Source organism: Orcinus orca, chromosome 1 (assembly GCF_937001465.1).
Source record: "Orcinus orca chromosome 1, mOrcOrc1.1, whole genome shotgun sequence".
Classification (NCBI taxonomy): Eukaryota; Metazoa; Chordata; class Mammalia; order Artiodactyla; family Delphinidae; genus Orcinus; species Orcinus orca.
In genome coordinates this window covers 24254639-24280152 of record NC_064559.1, presented here as the reverse complement: position 1 = coordinate 24280152, position 25514 = coordinate 24254639, and the positions used below count along the sequence as shown (strand labels likewise).

Sequence of the window (25514 nt, the reverse complement as noted above, 5' to 3'; positions counted from 1 at the left end):
TGGTCTAAAGAGGAAGGTGGAGCGGGGTGGGCGTATGATGGTAAGAAGCTGTCATACTTTCAAAGGTAAAGAAAGGACTTACTGATGGAATGGACGTGAGCTGTGAGAGAAGAGAATCAAAGATTTCTCCAGGGTTGGTGGCCTAAGCAACTGAGTGAATGGGGTACCATTTACTGAGACGGGAACACTGGGAGAACAGACTTGCTGCTTCCATTCTGTCGGTGGGGAGAAGGGAAGGAAGGACTCGGCACTCTATTGTGGATATGCTACATTTCACATGCCTGTTAAATACCCAAGGGAAGATGCTGACAGTGAATTTCTAAATGTGAAGCTCAGGAACACATCAGTTTTGGAGATAAGGAAGCAAGAAAAAAAAGTGAGGCAGACAATGAGTGGAAAGAGAACCTCCAGAGTCTGGTGCCCCAAACGCCAAGTCAAGAAAGGCTTTCCAAAAGGGAGTAAGCGGTCAACAGTATCAAAGGCTGAGAGGTCAAGTTAGCTGCGAAGCGGAGAGACCAAAGGATCTGCTAGTCCTTAGGTCAGTGCTGAGCTCATAAGGGTGATTTGAGTGAGATGGTGAGGAAGAAAGTCAGACTGGAGTAGATTCAAGAGAGAATCAGAGGCAAAGAGGAGGCAGTAACACCACACAACCCTTGCAAAGAATTTTGTAATGAAAAAGAGAAGACAAATGGACCAGTAGAGAGTAGGAAGGTGGCGGACAGGGGGGCTCAGAGAACTTTTTTAATGAGAGAGACCACGGTGTATGTTCTAAAGGGAATGGTGCAGAAGAAAGAGAACTGACGATGCAAGACAGAAGCAGCAATGTGCAAAGGCAGAGTCTCTGAGAGTGCGAAAGGAGATGAAACCCACACGCAGGGAAGGGGTGACTGGCCCCAAGAGTCAGGTGCATCCACTATAACAGGAAGGAGAAGACAGCATGTGGACACAGCTGCAGGTAGGGGAAGTTTTTAGTGGGAATCCACGATCTCTTCCCACTAATTCTTATTTCACAGGGAAAAAAAAAAAGCAACAATGTCTATTTAAGAGTGAGAGCAATTAAAAAATTACTCACATGCTTCACCATTGAGATATCCAAGTAGATCTTTTCGGTCAGGTCTTCTAACCACCGGAATATTTTCAGTCTAAAGTCAAAATTTTAAAATAGATATCAAATCAATAACAATTATAAGAAACTTGGTAAAGATCAACATCCTGTAAAGTCTGAATTTTATTCCAACATATCTTGATAACATATATTTAGAATCATGTTTTTTAGAAAATAATTAGGCTGAAAAAACCTAATAAAATCTTGACAATTTTTAAGCATATTAATTTTTGGTAACTTTATCCTCAAAATTCCAGTAAGATATACAAAAGATAAGCATTAGAAATGAAACAATAACCCTATCCTCTTTGAAATACCAATTACAGTCTTTTTTGTCCCTTGGCTTATTCTAAGCATTTAATTTTACTCATGATGTTTTGCTTTTCGGGACAAATACCATTTTAGTCCCATTGCTTGCTCATTTTATTCAAGGTTTCCAAAGTGCTTTCTTTTCTCACACCCAAACTAGACCTCCTCCAAATATGGCAACTGAACTGTTTCAAGTAAACTAAATGAACCACTAAAACTATATTTTCATAATTAACAATAAGTACATGTTCCAACAACATATACTGAGGAAAAGACAGGCTTTTCAATAAATGGTCCTGGGAAAACTGGACAACTACATGCAAAAGAATCAAACTGGACCACTTCCTTATACCATATACAAAAATAAACTCAAATGGATTAAAGACTTAAATGTAAGAATTAAGAAACAATAAAACTCTTAGGAAAAAACATAGGCAGTGTGTTCTTTGACATGAGTCTTACCAATATTTTTTTGGATTTGTCTCCTCAGGCAAGGGCAACAAAATAAAAAAATGGACTACATCAAACTAAAAAGCTTTTGCACCATGAAGGAAACCATCAACAAAATGAAAAGGCAACCTTCTGAATGGGAGAAGATACTTGCAAACAATAAATCCAATAAGGGATTAACATCCAAACTATATAAAGAACTCACACGACTCAACGTCAAAAAAACAAACAACCCAATTATGAAATAACTAAGTCATGGGAATGTAATGTACAGCACAAGGAATATACTCGATAATACTGCAAAAATTCTGTATGATGACAGATGGTTACTAGACTTATTGTGGTGATTAATTCACAATGTACATAAATGTTGAATCACTATGTTGTACACCTGAAAATATTTTATTACTGTATATTGACTACATTTAAACTAAAAAACAGAAAAAAGAAAATGATTAAAAAAATAGGTATGTGTTGCTTAGGTCCGGGGAAAAATCAGGAGACTATACAGAAAAATGTTAACGACAGTTGTTTACTTTCTACATTACGTATCTCTTTTCTTATCCTTGAGTGTGTATAAATTTTGTAAGCAGGGGAAAAAAATTGAAAAATTAAATCTGGAAAATGTATCTGTTGTGCTACATGAGTAGTTTTCCTTTAATCTCCTATATTAGCAATTTGTAAAGAGGTAAGCAAAACAAATAAAACTGTATACTTTAGGCACCAAGTTATCCTTGGGCCATGAATTCAATGAATTCTATCATTACCACAATTTTCACTACCATTTTTATAATGTAAATTAAGGACAGCAGAATACGGGAAAAACATGTGGTTACGGGATTATACAGTTATAAACCCTTTGTTACTTTATATAAGCAACAATGAACAAGAACCCTTAATATCCCTGGCTAACTATCTTATGTTGAGTACTGACTATACTTCACTGCAGCAAACATTCTGCACATGCTCCTCAATGACAGAGATAAACTACATTTAATCACTTAAAATTAATCTGTTTTTAAGAAGTTAGGTTAAAATTTAATTTCTGCTGATGAGTATAAACAAGAGCCCACCGATTTTTTTTGTGCTTGTTTTTAAAAACTAGTCTACATGGAATATCATAAATAGTTAAAATATCTGAATTGATTTTCTTTAAATTACTGTGTCTAAGTATTATAACATACTTCATCATTTGGTCACTAATGAATTATATATACGTTATCACCAACAAAAAAAAGTATGAGTCTATTCACACTAAAATAGGGGCTATGAGTAGGAAAAACTCATTTCAGAAATGGTCTGCTCACAAGAAAGAGCAAATAATACAAAGGAGTTAGGAGAAAACAAAATTTGTAGAACCCTAGACTTTTAGAATTCTGCCCTTTTGATCTGTCAAATATTTAAGAAATATAATAGTTAAATCTTACGTGACCAAAGGTCCTAAGGCCCACAGTTAACAATTACAGAATCAGTTACGTACTACAGCCATTCCCCAGAGACGTAATCTAAACCTATACCAAGTGTCTGGATTATCTTTATTACCCCAAAATGAATGGACTTATCCAACAAAACATTCTAATTAGTGCCTGATTCAGTTTTTAAAGATCTAATATGAGCTCACATAGCTTTATAAAGCGAGATGCTGATATTTTATCTCACTATTTCCAAAGTCTTAAATAGTTTCACCCTACATATTACTTTTTTCAACACATACTTGACACTAAATATATATTTCTTGTTCAGAAAAGCAGTGTTCATACACTCAGATGCAGAAAGCAGGCATCTTTCAAGCATCTGAAAACGAATTTATCAATTAAGTATGAAAAAAGTGTATAAAATTGATTAAAAATTCATTTTAAAAAGCTGTCTACTAAACTTGGTTCTTTTTGATGCCAAAAAAAATTTTTTTCCTTGCAATTAAACTAGATTTCTGAATATCAAGGTCCTTCCACAGGCTCATAAATTTTTTAAAACATCCCTACAAACAGCTTTGAAACTTCTGTTGTTATAAACATTACTCACATCTTACATGTAAAAAACTCACAGATTTAAAAAATATGCATAAATCACAGTGATCTATCTAATTTTGACCCTCCAGGAGACTTTCATATAGATACAAACAAACTTTTCATTCTTCTGATCTAAAACCCATGACGGAAGTTATCCACACCAAATGATACCAACTATCAAATCAAAAGAGTTTTTAAATGAATTCTACTTACAGCTGCACGTCGGACATAAACAGGATGAGATAGGTGCACATTATTAAGTAGAAATAAGATAGAATCCAATGTGTAGTATTCTCTGGGTTGGCCTTCCTTCCCAGTCCTGAAATGATTAAGACAAGATTTTTACTCACAATTCTAATATAACTTCTTCAGCTTAATCATATGTATTAATTTATCTACACTCACTTTGCTATCCAACGATGGATTTAACATAGCTAACAAAGATACACGTAGAGTATGAAATTTAGTAAGTGCAACTGTCATTTGGGCAAAAGGAACACAAAAGTAGATAGTGACAAAAAGCAAGAAGTAAGGAAAGCACACCATATTCATACTTTATTACTATAGACTTTTTAGAATTTGGCCCAGTTAGGTTCTGGGCTTTGTCAATAGAGAGAGAAACCTAATCAGTTAGCCAGGATCCATAAGAAAAAACAATCAACCTGATTAAAAGAAGCACAACTACGACTTGTGCTAAACTTCCAAGATATGTATCCTGTCTCCTAAGTAAGATACTGCTGAACAACGCTCTTCAACACAACAATTAATTTCAGACATTTGAGTCTTATGACATCCCTCAAATTAAGCCAATGATGTAAAACCAAAACTAATTCTACCTGTAATAAAACAATGTCGTCTAGGAGTGCAAGCTCTATCATTGCAAGCACATACTATTACTTGCTCAACAAATGTTAGTGTCCAATCCCACCCTCCCTATTACATTCTCTCCATCTAGAAATATCAACGTGTTATTTAAATTCATCTGAATACCGCCCAATACAAACAGCCCCAAACCTACTTTTCTAGCCTCTGTTTCCACTTTTCCTCTAAATCAATATAATATAATATATTTCAAACCACACACCACTTGTACTGTGAAATATAATATATGAGTCACAACCTGGTATTTCTTTATGATATATAAGAACAAAAAATAGAATGCACTGCATTCAATAAGAATAAATTTTTTAATGTTATGTACATGTGTGTATTTACATATGCACACAGAATAACAGTAAATGAAAATGATGGTATTGGTGTGATACACTGCTGTGAAAGTTTGAAATCTACTATTCTAAGCACTCCTTTCTCACTACTTGCTTCACTGAATGGCTGTCAAAACATTTCCTTTCCAGCTCTCATGCCTTTAACCACACAGTTCCCTCATCCTGGAACACCAAACCCACCATTTCACCCTCAGAATTCCTAACCATTCCTTAAAGCTTATTCATTTGTTCATTCACTTATTCAAGAAAAATCTGTAGCATGTCTATATGCCAAACACACGTCCATGAAACCTTTCCTAACACCCCCAGGTAGAAGTGACTGCTCTTTTAAGAGCGGGAATGAGATTCTTATCAAGTTATGTCTTATCTCCTCTACTCTCATCGAGGTAACCTCCTCAGAGGCACCGACCCAGCTCCTCACAATTTTTCCTAGTTCTCAGATTGAACAGCCTCGAGTACTCAGCCATTTTTTAAAGAAAAACCAATCAGTTAAAAACCCAATCAGCCCCTAGCTCTTATGGGCGGGGCAGAGGGCTCCTAACCTCTTCTAGTTTGGCACTGCCCAAATCAAGTTCTTTTCCCCAAACTCTTAAAAGTTGTTTTTAAAACCCAATCAAATGCAATTCTGTCTGGGCAAATTCCTTCTGGAAGAGAAAAAACACAGAAAACTCAGAATGATTTCTCCATCAACATTTCACAAAGCTAATTAAATCGTAAGCCCTCGAGGACAAAAGATAAAAAATAAAAAAATTAAAACCAACTAAACTTCCCCTAGCTTTTCATCAACTCTTCCTAAAGCACACTGCTCCCACTCAATCAAACAAAATGAGTTTGGAAGTTCTGGCCCAGGTTTCCAGCTATCCAAATGAAACACCACTGAGAGAGACATCACTCAAAAGGCCCCCAACGATGATCAGGCATCTCTCTCTCTCTCTCTCTTTCCGTAATACATATGTATATATCTATATTCTTTTTCAGAGTCTTTTCCCATTTACTTTTCCCATTACTCCACTTCAGCAGTAACCTTCTCCCTGAGGAAACTCCTGCCTTCACCTCCAACAGATTCTGACTACTCTTCCAAAGTCACCGAATCTCTTTCCCGTCCTAACTTCAGAGTTGGTTCCCTTCTCTCTGCTTGAGGGAATCGGGAAAGGAGAAAGAACAGATCAGGAGCTGCAAGGGGCCAGCAGAGACAGTTACAGAGCAGCCGCGTAGAGAAAGGAACAACTAAAGAACAAAAAAGAGACTTCTGGGCACCCGGCGGTGCGATTCTTTCTACACCTATGCACGCAGCCAGCACTCGGCACACACGGGCAGAAACAAACCGCCACAGCACCCTCCCCCGACGCTCAGAGGATGGATCGCTGCAGACAGCTCTCCTCCAGCTCCCTCCTCACCTACAAGTGCAACTTCTACTCCTGGGAAAACTTTTTCTCCGGAGCACCGGTTTTCCTCCATCCCCAAAGGGAACGGGGGGAGGGGTTCGGAAAGAGGGGGCCCGGGGGCGCCCAACTCTGCCCCGCCGCCCCCCGCTCCCGGCCGCGCCGGACTCACCCCCAAACCACGTAGTTGGTCTTCACATTCTTGGGCCAGGAGAACTCGCCGAAGATCACTTCGTCCCCTTTCACCACAATCTCCTTCTTCTGAATGTTGTACTGTCGCAGGACGCTGAGCACGTCCGCCATCTTCGCCCCCCTCGCTGCCGCCCGCCCCGGGCTCCGCCGCCGCCGCCGCGCCCGCCGCCCTCTTCGCCTGTCGCCTCAACCCCCGCCTCGGCCGCCGCCGCCGCCGCCGCCGCGAGCCAACTGCAGCCGCACTGGCAGCGGTCCGCGCCTACGACAGCAGCTGAGGAACGAGCCACCCAGGCCGCCGAGGACCCCGCGCTAGCAGGCAAGGCCCCGCCGCGGGCTGCCCGCGGAGAACGCCTGATCTCGCGACGCCAGGGCCCCCAGCGCCGTCGCCCGCCGCCAGGAGGCGCCGCGGCCGCCCGGGAAACGCCCCTCCCAGACTCCCACTCGGCGCGGGGCCGAATCCCGTCCCGAAACTCGGAGCGCGGGGACGCCGTGCCCACGTACGGCGCACGTACAGGGCGCATTGCCCGGCGCACGCGCGCGGAGCACGTAACTCATCCTCGCCCTCCCGCCCCGCGCGGCGCGTACGCGGCAGGCGACAGGTGCGCGCGCACCTGCGTGGAGGGTCTGAAACCTCCATCTCTAGAGGGCGCACTGGGTGCTCCACGACCCACCTGGAGTGTGGCCAGTGGCTCTCGGGTCTCTCCTTTAGCCAGGATGGAGTTTGGCGAGAGATTTGCAGAACTGGGATTACCTTCCCAGCTAGATCGGACCCGCCTAGCAAATGGCCTCTAGGTCTTAGTGATTAAGCCCCCTTTGAAGGGACGGGTTTGGCGGGGGGTTGTTTTGGGGGTTGTTTTTTATTACGTGTTTTTGGTGGACTCGCATAGTGGAAAAGACCGCGTCCAGTGGAGATCAATCCCGGGCACTGGTGTTTGTTAGCTGCCTTTTGACCTTGGGCAAGTTACACACCTTCTCACAGCATCAATTGGTTAATGGAGAAAATGGAATTAGTATAAGAAGGTGAAAGCACCTAGCAAATCATCTGAATATCATAAATGTTGGATCTTCCCCCTCAATTCCTTGGGTGGTGACTTTTTTCATCCTGTCCCCTTCTCCCCGCCAACCCCAAAGGGCTACATTTAAATGGCTCCTTTCCAAGATGCTGATAGGAAAGTTAGAGAACACGAACTCAATTTATTGATAGAAATTCAATATACTGTGGCCTGTTTACCTTAATTGAAACATATCCCATAGGCCATTTTTTTTTAATTTCTCTTACTATAAGCAGAAAGGAAAAGAAGGCAACTTTGTGATTGACATAACCAAATTCTGTTACCTGCTTTGAAAAGACTCGATTCTCGTTAACTGCCCTACAGAGACATACATAGAAGAATGTGGTTCATTTTTTTCTTCTTTTTTATTGCGGTACGCGGGCCTCTCACTGCTGTGGCCTCTCCCGTTGCGGAGCACAGGCTCCGGACGCGCAGGCTCAGCGGCCATGGCTCACGGGCCCAGCCGCTCCGCGGCATGTGGGATCTTCCCGGACCGGGGCACGAACCCGTGTCCCCTGCATCGGCAGGCGGACTCTCAACCACTGCGCCACCAGGGAAGCCTGTGGTTCATTTTTCTATACACTCTCTAGCCATTTTGCAACTGAATTTGAGAAATTTTGGATATTCTGCAAATGTTCCCATTACTATCGTATTTTCCTAAACTTCACCCCAAACACTCAGGTTAAAAAGAACGTTTTTTATTTATCCCCAGCACTATCTACTCTATTTATACTTGTATCAGAGCACCCAGTACTACTTGACTGCCTCCCCTACAAAACTAAATGACAATAGACCTGTGTCATCCTATCAGAGTGTCTTGTACATTATTTGCCACGTTGTTGGCCCCTTAAAAAAATGTTAAATCAATAAATGTATAGATGAGTTCAAGGAAGTCAAAGGGCCGCCAGGGAAGCCCTAGCCACTGTTTTCAATAATAAAATCCTTCATTTCTGATCCAGGAATCTCATGTCTTTTGTCATCATCTATGAAACTGATACAAATTAACTTGTCAGCTTTCAAGTGCAATAAAATCTCAGACCCTTCCCAGTCCTTGACCAGGAGTTGGCAAAATTTTCTGTTAAGGGTTGAATAATAAATATTTTAGCGCTTGTGGGACATATATGGTCTCTGTTACATATTCTTCTTCGTTTGTTTTTTTGATTTGAAACAATCCTTCAATTTACAAAAATCACTTGTAGGGCTTCCCTGGTGGCGCAGTGGTTGAGGGCCCGCCTGCCGATGCAGGGGACACGGGTTCGTGCCCCGGTCCGGGAAGATCCCACATGCCGTGAAGCGGCTGGGCCCGTGAGCCATGGTCGCTGAGCCTGCGCGTCCGGAGCCTGTGCTCCGCAACGGGAGAGGCCGCAACAGTGAGAGGCCCGCGTACCACAAAAAAAAAAAAAATCACTTGTAGCTTTCAGGCCACAGATGGGATTTGGTCTGAGTTTGCTGGCTGTTGTTCTTGATACATTTATTGGTCAAACAAAGTTGGGCTTTTTGACTGTTTGCTATAAGGAAGACCATACATTATGTGTATCTGTGCAGTATCTCTGTAAGAGGGTGTTAGGATTATTATAGGCTTTGGGACTGGTGTTAGGTAATTTGGGGAAACACTTAAGGATGTGGAGCTTTGCTCTTCTTTGGATCCTGTCAGGAAGCAAAGGTAAACTTATGACTGTGTATCTTAATTTTCTCCAAAGCAGGGATTGCCAAACTTTTTCTGTAAATGGCTAGATGGAAAATATTTTAGGCTTTGCGGGTGAACTATGGTCTCTCTCACATATTGTTCTTTATTTTTATTTTCTTTTATTTTTTTACTTTTTAAAAATGTTAAAAACCGTTCTTTGCTCAAAGGCTGTATGAGAACAGTCAAGGTCCAGATGCAACCTTAGCTCAAAGGTGAGAGGAATGAAGTGAGACTGAAACTGTAACTAGCAAACTGTGATGACCCCAGTAGTGGTCATTTTAGGATGTGTGTTCAGATTTGATTCCTGGGCTTCCCTGGTGGCACAGTGGTTGAGAGTCTGCCTGCCGATGCAGGGGACACGGGTTCGTGCCCCGGTCCGGGAAGATCCCACATGCTGCAGAGCCGCTGGGCCCGTGAGCCATGGCCACTGAGCCTGCGTGTCCGGAGCCTGTGCTCCGCAACGGGAGAGGCCACAACAGTGAGAGGCTCGTGTACCACAAAAAAGATAAAAAAAAAAGATATGATTCCTGAGTGGTCTTGTTTTGTCTTGATCCATCATGGTCACAGAGTGATCTTATCTGAAGTCGGTGCCCTGTGAAATTATTTATATTTAACAGGAGAATATCACGGCCTCGCTTTTGGTATGCATGCAGATCCTGGATGTCAAAGACAGCCTTTCTCTTTGTCTGTGAGTGGACAGAGGGCTAGACTGACTTCTTTCACTACCATTGCCTTGACAGTGCCCACCTCAGGTGCCCTGGTCATGTTACTTGCCCTTCCTTTTTTCATTACTAGTTAGAGATAAAAATATTCCATTGTGGGCTCTGGTTTCAGACTACTTGGATTAAAAGCCCAATCTATCAACTGTATAACTCTAGACAAGTTACTTAAACTTTTGGTGCTTTGGGTTCTTTATATGTAAAATGAAAGGTAAGAACATACCTGCTTCATAAGGTGACTAAGAACAGTAAATGAAAAAATATGTAAAGTACAGATGATCCTTGAACAACACAGGTTTGAACTGCATGCGTCCACTTATGTATGGATTTATTTTTTCAATAGTAAATACTACAGGGCTTCCCTGCTGGCGCAGTGGTTAAGAATCCGCCTGCCAATGCACGGGACACGGGTTTGAGCCCTGGTCTGGGAAGATCCCACATGCCGCGGAGCAACTAAGTTCCCCGCGCCACAACTACTGAAGCCCGTGTGCCTAGAGCCCGTGCTCCACAAGAGAAGCCACCACAATGAGAAGCCTGCGCACCGCAATGAAGAGTAGCCCCCTCTCACCGCAACTGGAGAAAGCCCACGTGCAGCAATGAAGACCCAACACAGACAAAATTAATAAATAAATAATAAAAAATAAATAAATTTTTTTTTTTTTAAATAGTAAATACTACAGTACTACACGATCTGAAGTTGGTTGGGTTCCCGGAGGCAGAACCTTGGATACAGAGGAACCAAGTTTACGGAGAGCCAACTATGACTTACTTGCAGGGATGTCTGATTGTGAAGCGCCCCTAACCCCAGCATTGTTCAAGGGTCAACTGGAGTTCCCAAGTAAGCTGTTGTTTGCCAAATGAGTTTCTATATGTGAATCACTCACATGCAGTATCTGACACATCAGTAAACGTGAGTTATTTTCCGCTCTTCAAAGTGCTGTTTGGTAACCTCCTTAGCACCCTGGAGAGTGTCAGGCACATTGATCTCTGTTACTCAGTGGAGGGTTGAAGGGAAGACAACGGTAGCCTTCTACAGGCCCCAGGTCCCTTCCTTCTAGCTCAGACCTGCAGCACTGCTGGGGAATTCTCTGTTCGCCTTCACCTTCCCCTTTACCTTCTTTCTTCTTCCTTTCACCTCAGTTGTCCAGATCACCTGGTCCTGCTCCATCCACAACTTCATAGTCAGTCTCTTTGTCAGTCACTTCTAATCTGATTTCTGCTACTACCACGACCATTCATGAGAGTTTGTTCCTTGAAATGTAACAATATCTTTCGTCTTGCAAATCAAAGTATCTGTAAGTTCTCACTCCTTCACTAATGTCCTTTTTTGCTACTATTGACTCTGGCCTCTCTTCAGAAAACTTTTTCCGTCCATAATTCTGCCTACATTGTCTTGCGTGGATTCCAAGAAAGGATAAAAATACAATTCAAGGAAAAAGAAAAGGGTTACAAAAGCCTCTCTATGTTCTTTGCCTCTTGTTTGCAGAAAAGCTGAAGTCTCCCAGGCTTCCCAAGGTCACAAAGGAGCAGGTTCGAGCAGTTAATGTCCTAATGATTAGGACAATAGAGTCATAGATTCGGTGTCTGATGCACATTCTGAGTTGTTTTACAAGTACTATAACTACCACCAGAGGACATGACATAAGCTGCTCCAACTTGAGCAGTACTGAATCTATGGCCAGCACAATTCCAAGAACTGGCCTCAAGAGCATGGGATTAAAATTATTGCTCATAATAATCTGTATCTTTGTGGGCATCAAAATAATTGTAGCTTTCTCTGCCCATATATGTAAGCTGGCAACTTAAATTGTCAGCAAAGAGATGCTACAGACCAATGTTGACATCTTCCACTTGAAAAAATGGTGCCCTATGTCAGCATGAAGGAGTTACAGAAGATGGACCTTTGCCCCAACCCTATAGAAATGGAATGATGTTTGACAGTGGGGAATTGAAAGCGGCTCTTCTGCCCCTTTCCTGTTTGCCCACTTCTGTTCCTCTCTAACCTTCAAAGAACCTAATTATAAGAATGAGATCACTAGGCAATTTAACCTAACTCCTGACTTATGCTCTCCTGAAGCACGCCATGCCTTGCCTAACCTGTCAATTCTCTTCCTGGATAAAAAGAAGTAAGAATGAAGAATTAAATAATTAAAGAATGATTAGCTCTCTCCCCACAAAGGCCTCCTAAGGAATCCTGCAGGCAGATCATGTGGGCAAGATAACGTCTGAAAAGAGAGTCAGCCAGTCTGCATACAGAGGAGAATGATACAGAACCCAACCTCCTGCCTTGATGATTCACTGAGATTCTTTCCCCCATTTTTCCCTTTAAAAACTATCATGACTGAGCAGAATCTTCGGAGTTGGTTTCTGGACACGAGTCCACCTTCTCCCCAGATTGCTGGCTTTTCTAATTAAAGCACCTTGCCTTTCTAGTGACACTTGCCTCTCGGATTATTGACTTTTGAGCAGCGAGCAGCTGAACATGAGTTCAGTAGCAATACAAGTTCAGCCTCCTCTTAAGGAAAGAAATAGGACAGGGCAAAGCAATAGTGACCTCTATGGAGATAGAGAGAAAAGACAACATTTCAGAATGCAAAGGTTAGGAAACATCTATCACAAAATGCTGTTTGTTCGACACCAGATGGCAATCAGAGGTATTAATTTGTCTAGTGCAAGGCTTATAGACTACCCGAGATCTTTTTTTTTTTTCATTTGAGGTATGGCTGATTTACAATATTATGAAAGTTTCAGGTGTACAATGTAGTGATTCACAATTGTTAATGTTATACTCCATTTATAGTTACTATAAAATATTGGTTATATTCCCTGTGCTGTACAACATATCCTTATAGCTTATCTATTTATACATAGTAGTTTGTACCTCTTATCCTCAACCCCTACCTTGCCCCTCCCCGCTTCCCCCTCCCCATCGGTAACCAAAACTTTGGTCCTCTATATCTGTAAAGCCACCCAAGATTTTAAAAACAATTTGCTCACACTTCAAAAGAAAATATTTTTGTTATTGTCATTCCCAGTCTATTGACCCAGAGACTTAAGAACACACATATAGGGATTTAGAAATGATATAGAAGTTAATAAGTGCTTGACAAAAAATAAAAGCTAAATAAATATTTTCATTAGAGTCCACTGGATGCTAATTCTTCAGCAAATTGAAGTGGTAGAGGTACCACATTCTTTAACAAAAGTTTCCCTAATCCATGATATAATTTTCATTTCCTTCATAAGTATGTCCAGGGCATACTTGGTTAAGGAATTCCAAGTCTTCCATATAGCTATAAAATCCTCCCTATCTGGTTTTCTTTCCCCTGTTCTCTGGGCTCAGAGCATTTAAATATCTTTCAGTTTGACACTTAAAAATTCTGAATAAATCTTGACATAATTCTTTCCCATCTTACTATGCTGGTGGATATTCTAATCTACCTCTCCAAGGTATTTTCTTATTCATTTCATTCGTGAATTAGGAACCTGAACTAGTTTAAGAACTTAAATAACATTTGACATCCCCATTCATTATGGCTTATCCCTGGGTTCTTCCAAAAAGATCACATAGGTCCTTGTGGTATCAAAAAATATATATATATATTTGGCTTTTGTCCCCGGTTTGCTTCCTGGCACAGAGCTCCTAAAACTCTTGGAATTTCCTGAGTGGTTGAAGTGTTTCCCCCCAAACACACATCTCAATGGAAGGGACAAGTTTGAGTCCCACCAAGTCAGTGATCCAATCAGCCACGCCCATGCAATGGAACTTTGATACCAACTCTGGAATGACAAGATTTCGGGGAGCTTCCGGGCTGGTAAACAGGTTGATTTGCTGGGAGGTTGGTGCTCCTGGCGAGAGTGCTGGACTTCTGCACCCAACCTTCCCTCAGCCACTCCCCAGGCATCGCTTCTATTGACCTGTTCCTGGTTTGTATCCTTCAGAATAAAACTGTTTTTTGTAAGTACAGTGCTTTCCTGCATTTCGTTTGTTTGTTTAGTCAATTATTGAACTTGAGGTGAGGTCGTAGTAACACCCAAATTTGTAGCTGGCCAGGCAGAAGTGTGGGCAGCCTGGACACCCCCTTTGTGGCTGGTGTCTGAAGTGGAAGCAGTCTTGTAGGACTGAGCCCTTGACGTTTGACGTCTGTGCCACCTCCGCGTAATTAGTGCCAGAATTAAATTGAAATGTAGAACATCCAGTTGATGTCAGAGCATTGGAAAACTGGGTGTTGTTTGAAAAAGCAGAGTCCTTATCAAGCTTTCCTGTGAAATAATAATGTGTTGTACTTTTTGTACTTGTTGAATGAGAAACTCTATAATGCCCAAAAGCTTACAATGAATCTCAGTCATGGTTTTAAACTAACGTGGTTTTAGAGTTGCAGTCTATTTGGGAGAAAAACACAAGGGGGAGACATTGTTCAGGCTAAGACAATGCATGGGCACACATAAGTTTGTTTTTACCTTTTCAAATGGGAGTACTTAACAGTGATGTCAAAGTAAAAATATGACACATCTTTGTGAACCATGAACTATACACCGTTTACAACTTTACAGCGTTCAAAAATTTGTTGAAAAGATAGTGTTATCTCCTATGGGGCAGGAAACTTGTCTGTATCGTGCATCCAGAACAGACGCTGACCGAATAAAGGATGAAGTAATATAGGAAAACAAATCCAGAAAATGACCATAATGCAAAATTCACAGGATTTTAACAAAATACACAAGACTTCAGTGAAATATCAGGTTTTCTCTAGTCTGTGTTAGGTGTGGTAGGTTGAAAAATGGTCCTTCCCCCCAAAATGTGGAGGTCAAATCCCTGCAACCAGTGAATGTCACCTTATTTGGAAAACTGAGTCTGCAGATGTAATTTAGTGAAGGACCTAGAGATGAAATCATCCTGGATCTTTCAGCTGGGCTCTAAATCTAATCACAAGTGTCCTTATCAGAGAAGGAGACATGAAGAAGGAGGCAGAGATGTGGCCACAGCCAAGGAACACCTGGAGCACCAGGTGGAAGAGGAGGGACATGAATTCCCCCTTATAGTTGCCTCTAGAAGGAACACAGCGCTGCCAGATTTCGGACTTTTAGCCTCCAGAACTGTGAGAGAATAGATTTCTGTCCTTTAAGTCTGTGGGAATTTGCTACAACAGCCCTAAGACAACTAATACAATAGCTGATCCCTGACGGCTCACAATCACGCTCTTTTTAAAGTTTCTTTGGAGGAAGCATTTTCCAAGGTTCCTAGATGTCTAAGGTCCACAGGTTGGACCCACTCTAGAGAACCTCTCAGAAGGCCCTTTCAAGTAGAAGATCTCATCATTTACTGATCTGAGCGACTTTCAACGCTAGGAAGTGGAAAACCCTGCTCTTGATGTCAAACACAATGTGTGAGCTTTAACTGACAATTTAAAGAATAAAAAACGAGTTTGAAAGAACATTCAAAGATATGTCGATTCTTTTAATTGATACTATGTTGAATCTTGAAAAAAAATTGTAGAACTCCTAAGGCTGTATTTACCAATATATTCTTGATCTACCTATACTGGCCATCCCCCATTATGTTCACACATAAATGAACAGCCCACATCTTCATGTATCATTGCAGACATCACAATTATGACCAAAAATCAACACTTCTGTAGCTACCCAAAGAAGTACAAAGCAGTTGAAGATGATGAATATATCATGCTTAATTCAGGCATAACACTTTTGTCTGAAGTACTCTCATTTGGGAACCCCTTTTTAAAAATCTGTCCAGTGAATTCTGTGCTTAACATAGGCCATCTATACTATATTAAAATTAAATTGTGACATGATTGTTTCACCTCACAATACACAATTGGAGACAATAAGGGAAAATTCTACAACAAAACAAAAATACAGTAAATTTCCTAAATAGCTGTCTTTTGATGAAAAAAATCCAAAAACACAAAACCACACAACATTGTAGATAACAACATATCTTCATTTTTAAATTTAATTTTGGATTTATGAAGAATGACTTTACACCTTTTGGGGTATTTGTTTTTGCAATCAATTTTCATCCTTTTATGAAGTAATGAAACATGGCCCACTTGAAAGTAGGGAAAGAACTCTCAGAACTAAATCTTAAATTTAGCTAATTGAGCATGAAGGATCAAAAAAGGTCTGAATTTTTCTAATAATTGTTTAGAATTTTAGACATACCATTTGACCTTTGACCTAAACAGATTTCAACGTCCTCAGTAAATAAAGGCCAACCCGCCTCTTCTTATACAGTCACGCACAAAGGGCTACTATTACCGTGACTGACACAATCCTGTCATTAGCAGCACTCAAAGCCATAGGGAACACTCCTAGGCTATTTTAAGTTTTATTTTCTAATTTTATTTTGAAAACACAATCTTTGTTTTCTTTGGAATGAACGTTCTAAATTGGATGGCTTTTTTTCTAAAATCCAATATTCCCATGATTTATATGAGTTCTCGATCAACGGCCGAATTTTGAGATGACACCTTTAGGCTCTGATTTCACCAACACAAAAACCTGTCCGATAGGAAGTTGCGCTGACGCTGCCTTCCTATGTAAACATCCCAGGCACTTTGATTCCGTGTCGAACACTCATTATTTTTCTTCTCCGTTTTGTCAGAATGTTGGCCACAATCCCCAAGAACTATCTCCACGTGCCTGTGAGCCTTCATGAGCGTCCCTAACCCTAAAAGGAACACGTGCGGGGCTTGGATGAACCTTGATACGGGCAGGTGAGGCCTCAGCAAGGACTCCGACAACTGTTCCCAAGTGGGCGGGGACTCGCGGAACCCCGCTCTTCGAGCGCCCAGACAGGGAGGAGCCGCCGGCCGCGCAGAGAGACCGGCGCCCGCGCGGGCAGCCCGGAGGGGCGTGGCCGGCCGGCGGGGGCGGGGCGGGCTAGCAGGGGCCGGGCCGGTGGGCGGAGGCGGGTTCTGCGGGGTGGGGAGGGGCGGGGCCGTCGAACGGGGGTGGAACCGCGGGAGGAGGCGGGGCCGGTTAGAGGGGCAGGGACGATTAGAGGGGCAGGGCCGGCGGATGGCGGCGCCGGCAGCCCGGCGGGGCGGGGCCGGTGGGCGTGGGCGGGGGCGGGCTCGCCCGGGTCGCGGTCGGCGGCGTGTCTGCTCGCGGCGGCCCAGAGCCAGGGCCATGTACAGGCGCCGTGCAGCACTGGTGGGGACGCGGCTTGTCCGGAGCGGGAGCAGGTCGGCGGGCCGGCTCCAGGGGGCAGCGGGAGTTTCGGCCTCTGGGTAAGGGCGCCGCGACCACCATCGGCAGGACGTGGCGCAGAGGCCTCGCGGGGGTCTGGACCTAGCGGTGGGCGGGGCGGCTCTTCCCGGGGGCCGGGTGGGCCCTGAGTCGATGCAGGTGTCGAGGCCCCTCGGAGGGCTGGGGGCCCAGGAAGGGCGGGGAGGGAATGTTCCCTAAGCGCTCAGGTTGACTTAAGGATCACGTTACTCTCAGGTTGCAAATACCTGTCTTGTTCGCTTGTACCTCCCCTCCCCCTCGGTTGCTAGGTAAAATACAAGATGCTCTAATAAATTGGTATTTCAAATAAACAGCGAATAATGGTTTGGTTTAAGTATATACCAAATATTGCACGGGACATATGTAAGCTAAACAGTTATTCGCTGTTTATCTGAAATTCTAATTTAACCGAGCGATCTTCATTCTCATTTGCTAAATCTGGCAACCCTGCGGCAGGAAGTGAAAGTGGCGCTTTCTACCAAATCGCCAAGTCTTTGAGGATAGGACGGTTGCCTATTCATGCTGAAGTCGTCCTTGGCTCGAGCGAGGACGGTGAACACCCGCGGCTGCCAGGCCTGTGGTGCGAGACCCACTGCCCAGACGGATGCTCTGCCCGCCTCACTCCCGCGCGGCTGGTCGGGGCTGTCCTGTCCGCTCGCCTATCTGTGCATCCATCCCTCTGTCTGGGAGTTTCTTCCTAATTCCTTGATCTGGTAACTCCTACCAGTTTTACAAGACTCCAGGAACTCTTGATTAACCTTCTATGCTAAACTAGAGACCCCTCCGGAAGGTGCCGATCATATAGTGTAACTATTTGACAGGTCCTTGAGGCTCTTTGAGTTCTTCCAGTGATACGTATCCCTGGGGCATTTCGCCCGTTTAGCACATAGTAGGTGCTCCATAAATGTGGCATGGCTAGTGGCTGCTTCATCAATGAAACGTTTATTGAACACCTGCTGCTTTCTCGACTAGAATTGGAGAAAAGTGCCTTCCAGAAGCTTTCTCTTTTCTTTGGTAGAGAAGAGGTTGATGTTTCAGAATGCACCTCCCACCTCCTCTCTTAGTACCCAAGAAAGCATTGTCTTATGAAAGTTCTACTGGAATTCCTGCTTCCAGAGTAGATGCAAATAGTAGATGGTTTAGGGATGATAATTAAATGCTGGAATTGAGATGAAAAGGACGTGTTTTCTTAGTTGATAAGACAAATAGATTTCTATGTTATTCCATCCCTGCACCCCTTAATCTCCTTTTTCTGTTCTGGAGGCTAGTTAGAGAAGCACACAGGCCCTTTTGATATTAGTAAACAAATACTTTGTAAACTGATATTTTGTACTGATAATAAGTAAAACTTTTTTCTCTTTCATAAGTTTGGATATATATTAGCATATCGGGTTTTCTTCAAATGGATCTCATCTGATATATTGTCTTTAATTTTTAATAAACTGCGCTGCCTTTTAAAATTCCTTTTAGGATGGGGAACAGCACATCGTCATCTTTGGGGAACACAGCAACTACTCCCATGAATCAGATCCAAGTGAGTGATGTGGGACATGTAGGAAAAAACTTTCCTTGGTGGAAAAACAATTGTCTTACACATTTAATATGCTTATTCTGTATCGAAACCTGTCATAGTGCAGCAAATGAATTACTAAGTTCTTATATATTTTTAAATCTGCTATCAAAATCATGCATGTGACAAAGAAGCTCTAGATCATTTTGTTAGTCAGAATTTATGAGATTTATTCTTTTGGTTTTTTTGACTGTGCTGCATTGCTTGTGGGATCTTAGTTCCCCAACCAGGGATCGAACCTGTGCCCCCTGCAGTGGAAGTGCGGAGTCCTAACCACTGGACCGCCAGGGAAGTCCCTATGAGATTTATTCTTAATGGAGCCTTCACTTCCCTAAGCTGGGTCTATGTTGTTGGCTGCTCTTACCATCTCACCCAGCGCAGGTCTACTGTTGGTACCAGTCAGGTTGCCCTTACCCAGGGATAGTGTTTGGTTCTGGTCTGGGAAGCTGTTTCCCTAATACAGAACCTAGTTTGCCGTAGTTACTCTATGACCGATCCTCTCAAGGATACTGTGCACTGCTGTGTTCTCTTGTCTTTCTCTTGCTTGCACTGCGAAGCCCAGTTAAGTCTGCCTCAGAAAATGCCTCTTGTGTGTATGTTTCTGTTCCCTTGTAGCCCACAGGACATACTCATTTGTCTGCTCCTCACCACCAAACACCACTTCACACAAACATTTTTGCCTTTATTTGGCTACAGAAGTATCCACCCACAGCCATTGAATATAACAGTAATGTTGGAGACCTATAGTGAGGGATTGCCTCTTTTAAAATAAGAATAGAGGGGCTTCCCTGGTGGCACAGTGGTTGAGAGTCTGCCTGCCGATGCAGGGGACGCGGGTTCGGGCCCTGGTCCGGGAAGATCCCACATGCCACGGAGCGGCTGGGCCCGTGAGCCATGGCCGCTGAGCCTGCGCGTCCGGAGCCTGTGCTCCTCAACGGGAGAGGCCACAACAGTGAGAGGCCCGCGTACCGCCAAAAAAAAAAAAACAAAACCATGGTGAGGTGGGAGACTTCCCTGGTGGTCGGTCCAGTGGTTAAGACTCTGCACTTCCACTGCAGGGGGCATGGGTTCGATCCCGGCGTGGAACTAAGGTCCTGCATACCGCGTGACTCAGTCCATAAAAATAAAGAATACAAAACCATGAACTATTTAGCAAGGACGAGGTTGAGAAAAGGTGAGAAGGAAGGTTCAAGAAACTTGGACACTGTCACCTTGAGTTTCGGCTCACTTTGGAATCTCTCCATCAGTGTTTGTACTACGTCTCAGCTGCCAGGGTGCTCCTCTCTCTCTGAATTATGGTCCATGTGTCTCTAACCCAAGGCAGCACAGTGAGGAAGGCGCACTGGCTTTGGTGTTGGGACAGGTTGGGTGGAATCCCACCCAGTATTGTGAACTTCCCAACCTCAGTTTTCTCATCTATAAAATGGATTCAGTAGTACATCTCTGGTGTGTCTGGCTCTCCCTGAGATAGACTTCTGTAGTAAATATTATGAGTGAGCAGGAGAGAAAGCATAAAAATAGACCAATCTGCAGACACCTAGGCACTGACCTAGAACCCTTCTGACACCCAAGGGCAGATATAACTTCTGAAACACTTTGCCTGGGTGCTCTACTTTCTGATTTTTGGTCTTCTTGAAGGTGCTGCTTATAACCCACATTAGGACAGCCTAGGCAGATGCCTAGGTGCCAGACATGGCCATTCAGAAACTCTTGAAGTACCTGGGCATTGATATGTCTAGGAACACAAAGCTCAACAAATTTCACAGGTGACGCAGATGCATAGCAGAGTCTCAGGGTCTTTGTGATAAAAGCCTGGAGAGTAGCCTCCAAACCAGGCTGATATCATTAGAATCATCTGGAAAGGTTTTTCAAAAATAGCTTCTGACCTCTGCCTCAAACCCATTGAATCAGTCTTTCTGGAAGTAGCATTTCCAGGAACAATGCTGTGGGAAGACCTTATCAAAACAGTAATGACTTCTTTTGTTTTGTTTTTTTTACTATAAAGATACACAAGAAGGAGTGGAAGTTGAGGGGTAGGGTAAGCTGTTGTTTATATCTGGATCAGTGAAAGCCTTACATTTTAAAGAGAAATCATACATCATTTCTCACCACTGAACATTTAGGAAATGGTGATCATTTTGTAAAGTATAAAAATATCGAATCACTATGCTCTACACCTGAGACTAATATAATAGTGTAAATCAGTTATATTCCAGTTTTAAAAATAGCAAAGAAGGGAATTCCCTGGCGGTCCAGGGGTTAGGTTAGGACTCCACGCTTCCACTGCAGAGGGCACGGGTTCGATCCCTGATGGGGGTATAAGATCCTGCAAGCTGCACGGTGCAGCAAAAAAAAAAAGGCGAAGAATGGTTAAGATGGTAAAAAAAAATAATAATAATAAAAAATTAAGAAAAAAAGTTAAGGAAGGTAAGGAGTTAACTCCTGAACACCTGAATATTTGAGAAGCAGTATAGCAGAGATTAACTACCTGGGCTGTGGCCTCAGACTTGCCTGGGTTCAAATCCCAGCTCGCCCACTTCTCAGCTGAGGACCAGGGGTAAGTTATTTCCCCTCCTCTGTACCTCAGTTTCCTCATCTGTAAAGTGGAGGTGATGATAGCACCTATCTCAAGACTGTAGTGAGGTTTAAGTGAGCTAGTAAAGTGTTGAGAATTGTGTCGGCACACAGAAGTGTCTGCTGTATATGAATTGGCTGTGATTATTGGTGTTATTACCCTTTGCCAACACTTTCCACCTGTCACATCCTTTTTTTCCTAATAATGTTTCTTTGTCCTCAATCTACGATGAGAAAACAGATTGATGGCGACTGAGTTTGAGCCCTGAATTGTGAGACTCCAAAATCCATACCCTTTCTACTGTATCATGATTCCTTTCTGAAAGATAATGTCTAGAACTCAAATGATTTTTTTGTACTGGTTTGTTTTCCTTCAGGAAATCATTTCTAATAATTGTGTGGTGATTTTCTCCAAAACTTCTTGTTCTTACTGTACGATGGCAAAAACACTTTTTCACGACATGAGTGTAAACTATAAAGTGGTGGAATTGGACATGCTTGAACACGGAAGCCAGTTACAAGACGCTCTTCACGAAATGACCGGTGAAAGAACTGTGAGTACATCCACTGTGGTGCTTTGCCCCGAAGTGGGGACTGAGTTGGATCACCTTGGGCCTGTGCCCTCATGATGGGAAAAGTGAGCCAGACATACTCTGAGCATCTTAATTGATACAGAAATGGCAGATCTGGAAACCAGACTCATAGACTAGGAAACAGCAGAGCTCATTTGTTTTATTTTTATTTTTGCCGTGTGTGTGTGTGTGTGTGTGTGTGTGTGAGGTGGGAGGGGTAATGGTGTTGTGAGTGCTGGTCTACGAATCTTTGAGGTCCTCCTGGGGCTTTTTCAAGATGAAAGCATCCTTCCTTCCTCCCTTGAACAGTGAAGACCAAGGGTTGGTCTTCATGTTCTGTGCTAATAGGAGTATTTTCGGGCTCCATGTTTTTAGATTCTTGCAATCTGTGGATTTTCCCATAATATGCATTATCAGAAAAACACCCTGGCGGTCCAGTGGTTAGGACTCTATGCTTCCACCGCAGGGGGCACAGGTTTGATCCCTGGTCAGGGAACTAAGATCCTGCATGCTGCGTGGCACGGCCAAAAAATCCCCCCAAACGCCCTGGCAACCCAAAACAAACAAACAAACAAAAGAAAAATAGATAATATTGCCATTTTCCTTCTTGTTTATATGTGCCTGGAAGGAGTTGATAGTGTACTCTTCCTCTTTAGTAAACAATGGTAAGAAAGAACCACTTAAACATTATTAATAATTAGAGATTGCTTTATTTTGCCTTTTATACGCCATAGCGATGAGAGGGAGTGGGTAGAGAGTTAGATTGTCCAGGATTTAAATCCCAGCTGTGTCATTTACTATCACTGTGATCTTGGGCAAGTTCCTGTGCCTCCTCTTCCTCCAAAATAAGGCTAAAAATAATACCTACCTGAAGGGTTGTAAAGTTTAAATAGGTAATTAGTCAAAGAGCTTCGTGTATGTCTGGCCCATAAAAGTACTCACAGTGGAATATGTATTAGCCACATGTGAATGGCCTTATACTTCTGACACCAAGGTGCCATCTAATCTTTTGTTTATCCAACAGGTGCCAAGAATATTTGTCAATGGAACTTTTATTGGCGGTGCAACTGACACTCACAGGCTTCACAAAGAAGGGAAATTGCTTCCACTAGTTCACCAGTGTTATCCAAAAAAAAGTAAGAGGAAAGAATTTTAGTGATGTAGGTGCTCATAACTTTGCTAATAAAATGTCACTATATATTTAAAGTGATAATGCCCGATAATGCCTTTTAAATATTCAAGGGTATTTTAAATATATGAATTATCTTCATGAAAAAGTTGTAAAAAATAGTGAACAATAAATCATGCTGGAAACCTCTTATTTGCCAGTTCTTGAGTAAAATGGATGATATTTAAAACTGAAGGAGTAGAGTTGTATCAAAAGATAAGGAAAGAATGTGTTTTATTCGGAATTTATAGATGAATTTTATAACCAAGAGCTAGAAAGTAAGCATTTGGGACTCTTCTGTATTGTATTCAGAAGGAGTTAATGCCTTTTCTTTTCTAGCTTTCAGTGGTGAGCGCTGATGGGTGCCTTCTCTGCAAAATAAGGCTCTCACTGATGCAGTTGTGAACTCGGTAGGGATATCCTTGTCCTGTATTGTGACAAGCCTTCACACTTTGTGCTTCTAGAGTAAAAGAAGTATATTAAATTTGTAGGATGGAATGAAATTCATTTTAGAAAAACCACATTATTCATCTGATGATTTGGTAGTTCTAGAGAATAAAACGGCACCTCTGGGCAGAAATTAAGAGGAGGAAGATTTCAGCGTTATATGAGGATGAACTGCGGAAACAGTTCAGAAATACACTTGAGTTATAGTGTGAGGTGGAGAGTTCTGCTTTCCAGAAGGTGTTGGAAGCTGTTGGAAATGTTCCATAGGGCATCCAGGTATTGGATGGGAGATTAAACTGAATGTCCCTAAAGTAATTTCTGATGTAGATATTCTTCGCTTCTGTGACTGGGAATTCTAGCTGATCCCACAGAGTCACACGGGACAGATTACCAGATGCTGGGAAGAGAAAACGGTTCCTCAGAGGTGGGAGGAAGATGGACTTTAAGAGAAGCGGTGAGCGTCTGCTTTCTGCTCAAGATGGATCAGAGAATCAGGGATAGTCCTGCAGAAGACAGCTGGTGGCTTTTTTTGCCATTTGCCCTCAATGATGCTTCCTACATGGTCTATTAAGCTGTCGTTAGACCTTGATAAAGCAAGAATTTGGACTATTTCATTCTCACGTGGTAAGTTATAACTGGAATGGAACAGTGGAGGCATTCCTTTAGCCCTTTATTTTTCATTATGTCATGATGTGAAATTCCTGCATGCTTGCTATGTTGTAAACTCTTTGTTAGAGAGTAGAGGAAATGTTACCTCGTGTGATACTGTGATTTATATTAAATATATATTTGGTCTTCATGCCATTCCTAGCACACAGCTGAAACCCCTGGAATTTCCTGTGAGAAGAGCTATTAAATTGTCTTTGGTTATGTTAATGAGGTGTTTTTTGGAAAGCCCCTGAGGATGGAGGCTGGTTGCCTGGGGAAGCTTGTGATTAGAAGGTTGGAAATACCAGCCCCACCTCCGACCTCTGGGGAGGGGAGAAGGGCTGGAGATTGCGTCCAATCATCAATGGCTAATCAATCCTGCCTGTGTAATGAAGCCTCTGTAAAAACCCAAAAGGACAGGATTTGTGAAGCTCCCTGGTTGGTGAAAACGTGGAGATTGGGGGAGAACAAAGTGCCCAGAGAGGACACGGAAGCTCTCCCCTTTCCCCATACGTTGCTCTATACTTCTCTTACAACTGGCTGTTCCTGAGTTAGAGGCTTTTATTGTAAACTGGAAATCCAGAAAGTAAAATGTTATCTCTGAGTTCTGTAAGCTGTTCTAGGAAACTAATCAAACCTAAGAAGGGAGGGACAGGGTTGGTGGAATCCCATCTATATCTGGTTGGGAGAAGCACAGGTGACAACCTGGACTTGAGATTGGCATCTGAAGTGAGGGCTGGAGGGGACAGTCTTGTGGGTCTGAGCAGCTGCCCCGATGACATGCCAATCCTGGCTGACCGAGGATTTAACTAGTTGTGCAGGGGCTAGTTACAAAGCCGAGGATTAACAGGAAGAGATTTCGATAGGGGACTGTAACAGATTCTCAGTGGAAAAACTCATATAATTGGTGCTGGGGATGAGGGTTTCAGCATAAATTTTGGGGAGACACATTCAGTCCATGACACCATAAATTACAGCTAAATAAAAGTATATTTTTTATATATATATATATATATAAAGTATAATGTAAATCTAAGGCAAAACTAGGTATGAGGGGTTTCAGCAGCTGTTTTTTCTTTCCAAAACCACAGGTTAGAAAGAAAATCATGACCAGTTTAAGAAAAAGTAATGATATTGTTGTTTTTTTTTT

At 42.6% G+C, this 25514-nt stretch overlaps 2 protein-coding genes across 4 annotated transcripts in view; one reads left to right on the top strand and one right to left on the bottom strand.

Moving 5' to 3' along the window:
- CDC73 (cell division cycle 73) overlaps nucleotides 1–7046 on the bottom strand; it is a 92298-nt gene extending 85252 nt beyond the window's left edge. The window contains exons 1-3 of the mRNA XM_004275835.3: nucleotides 6654–7046; nucleotides 4087–4192; nucleotides 1073–1142 (exon numbers count right to left, since the gene is read on the bottom strand). Of these exons, the coding sequence (XP_004275883.1) occupies nucleotides 1073–1142; nucleotides 4087–4192; nucleotides 6654–6784 (307 nt within the window). The 5' untranslated portion in view covers nucleotides 6785–7046. The remainder of the gene's footprint in view (nucleotides 1–1072; nucleotides 1143–4086; nucleotides 4193–6653) is intronic.
- A 9504-nt stretch (nucleotides 7047–16550) lies between these two features.
- GLRX2 (glutaredoxin 2) overlaps nucleotides 16551–25514 on the top strand; it is a 19173-nt gene continuing 10209 nt past the window's right edge. The window contains exons 1-5 of one of the 3 annotated variants that reach the window (XR_004486525.2): nucleotides 17228–17387; nucleotides 18856–18919; nucleotides 21907–22083; nucleotides 23126–23261; nucleotides 23609–23679. Coding sequence is in view for 2 of the 3 variants with exons in the window: in XM_004275840.3 (XP_004275888.1) it covers nucleotides 17287–17387; nucleotides 18856–18919; nucleotides 21907–22083; nucleotides 23126–23257 (474 nt within the window). In the remaining variant the exon portion in view is untranslated. Of the gene's footprint in view, nucleotides 16872–17195; nucleotides 17388–18855; nucleotides 18920–21906; nucleotides 22084–23125; nucleotides 23262–23608; nucleotides 23680–25514 lie in introns of those variants that run through there. The other 2 variants (XM_033439185.2, XM_004275840.3) reach the window with 2 other exon arrangements.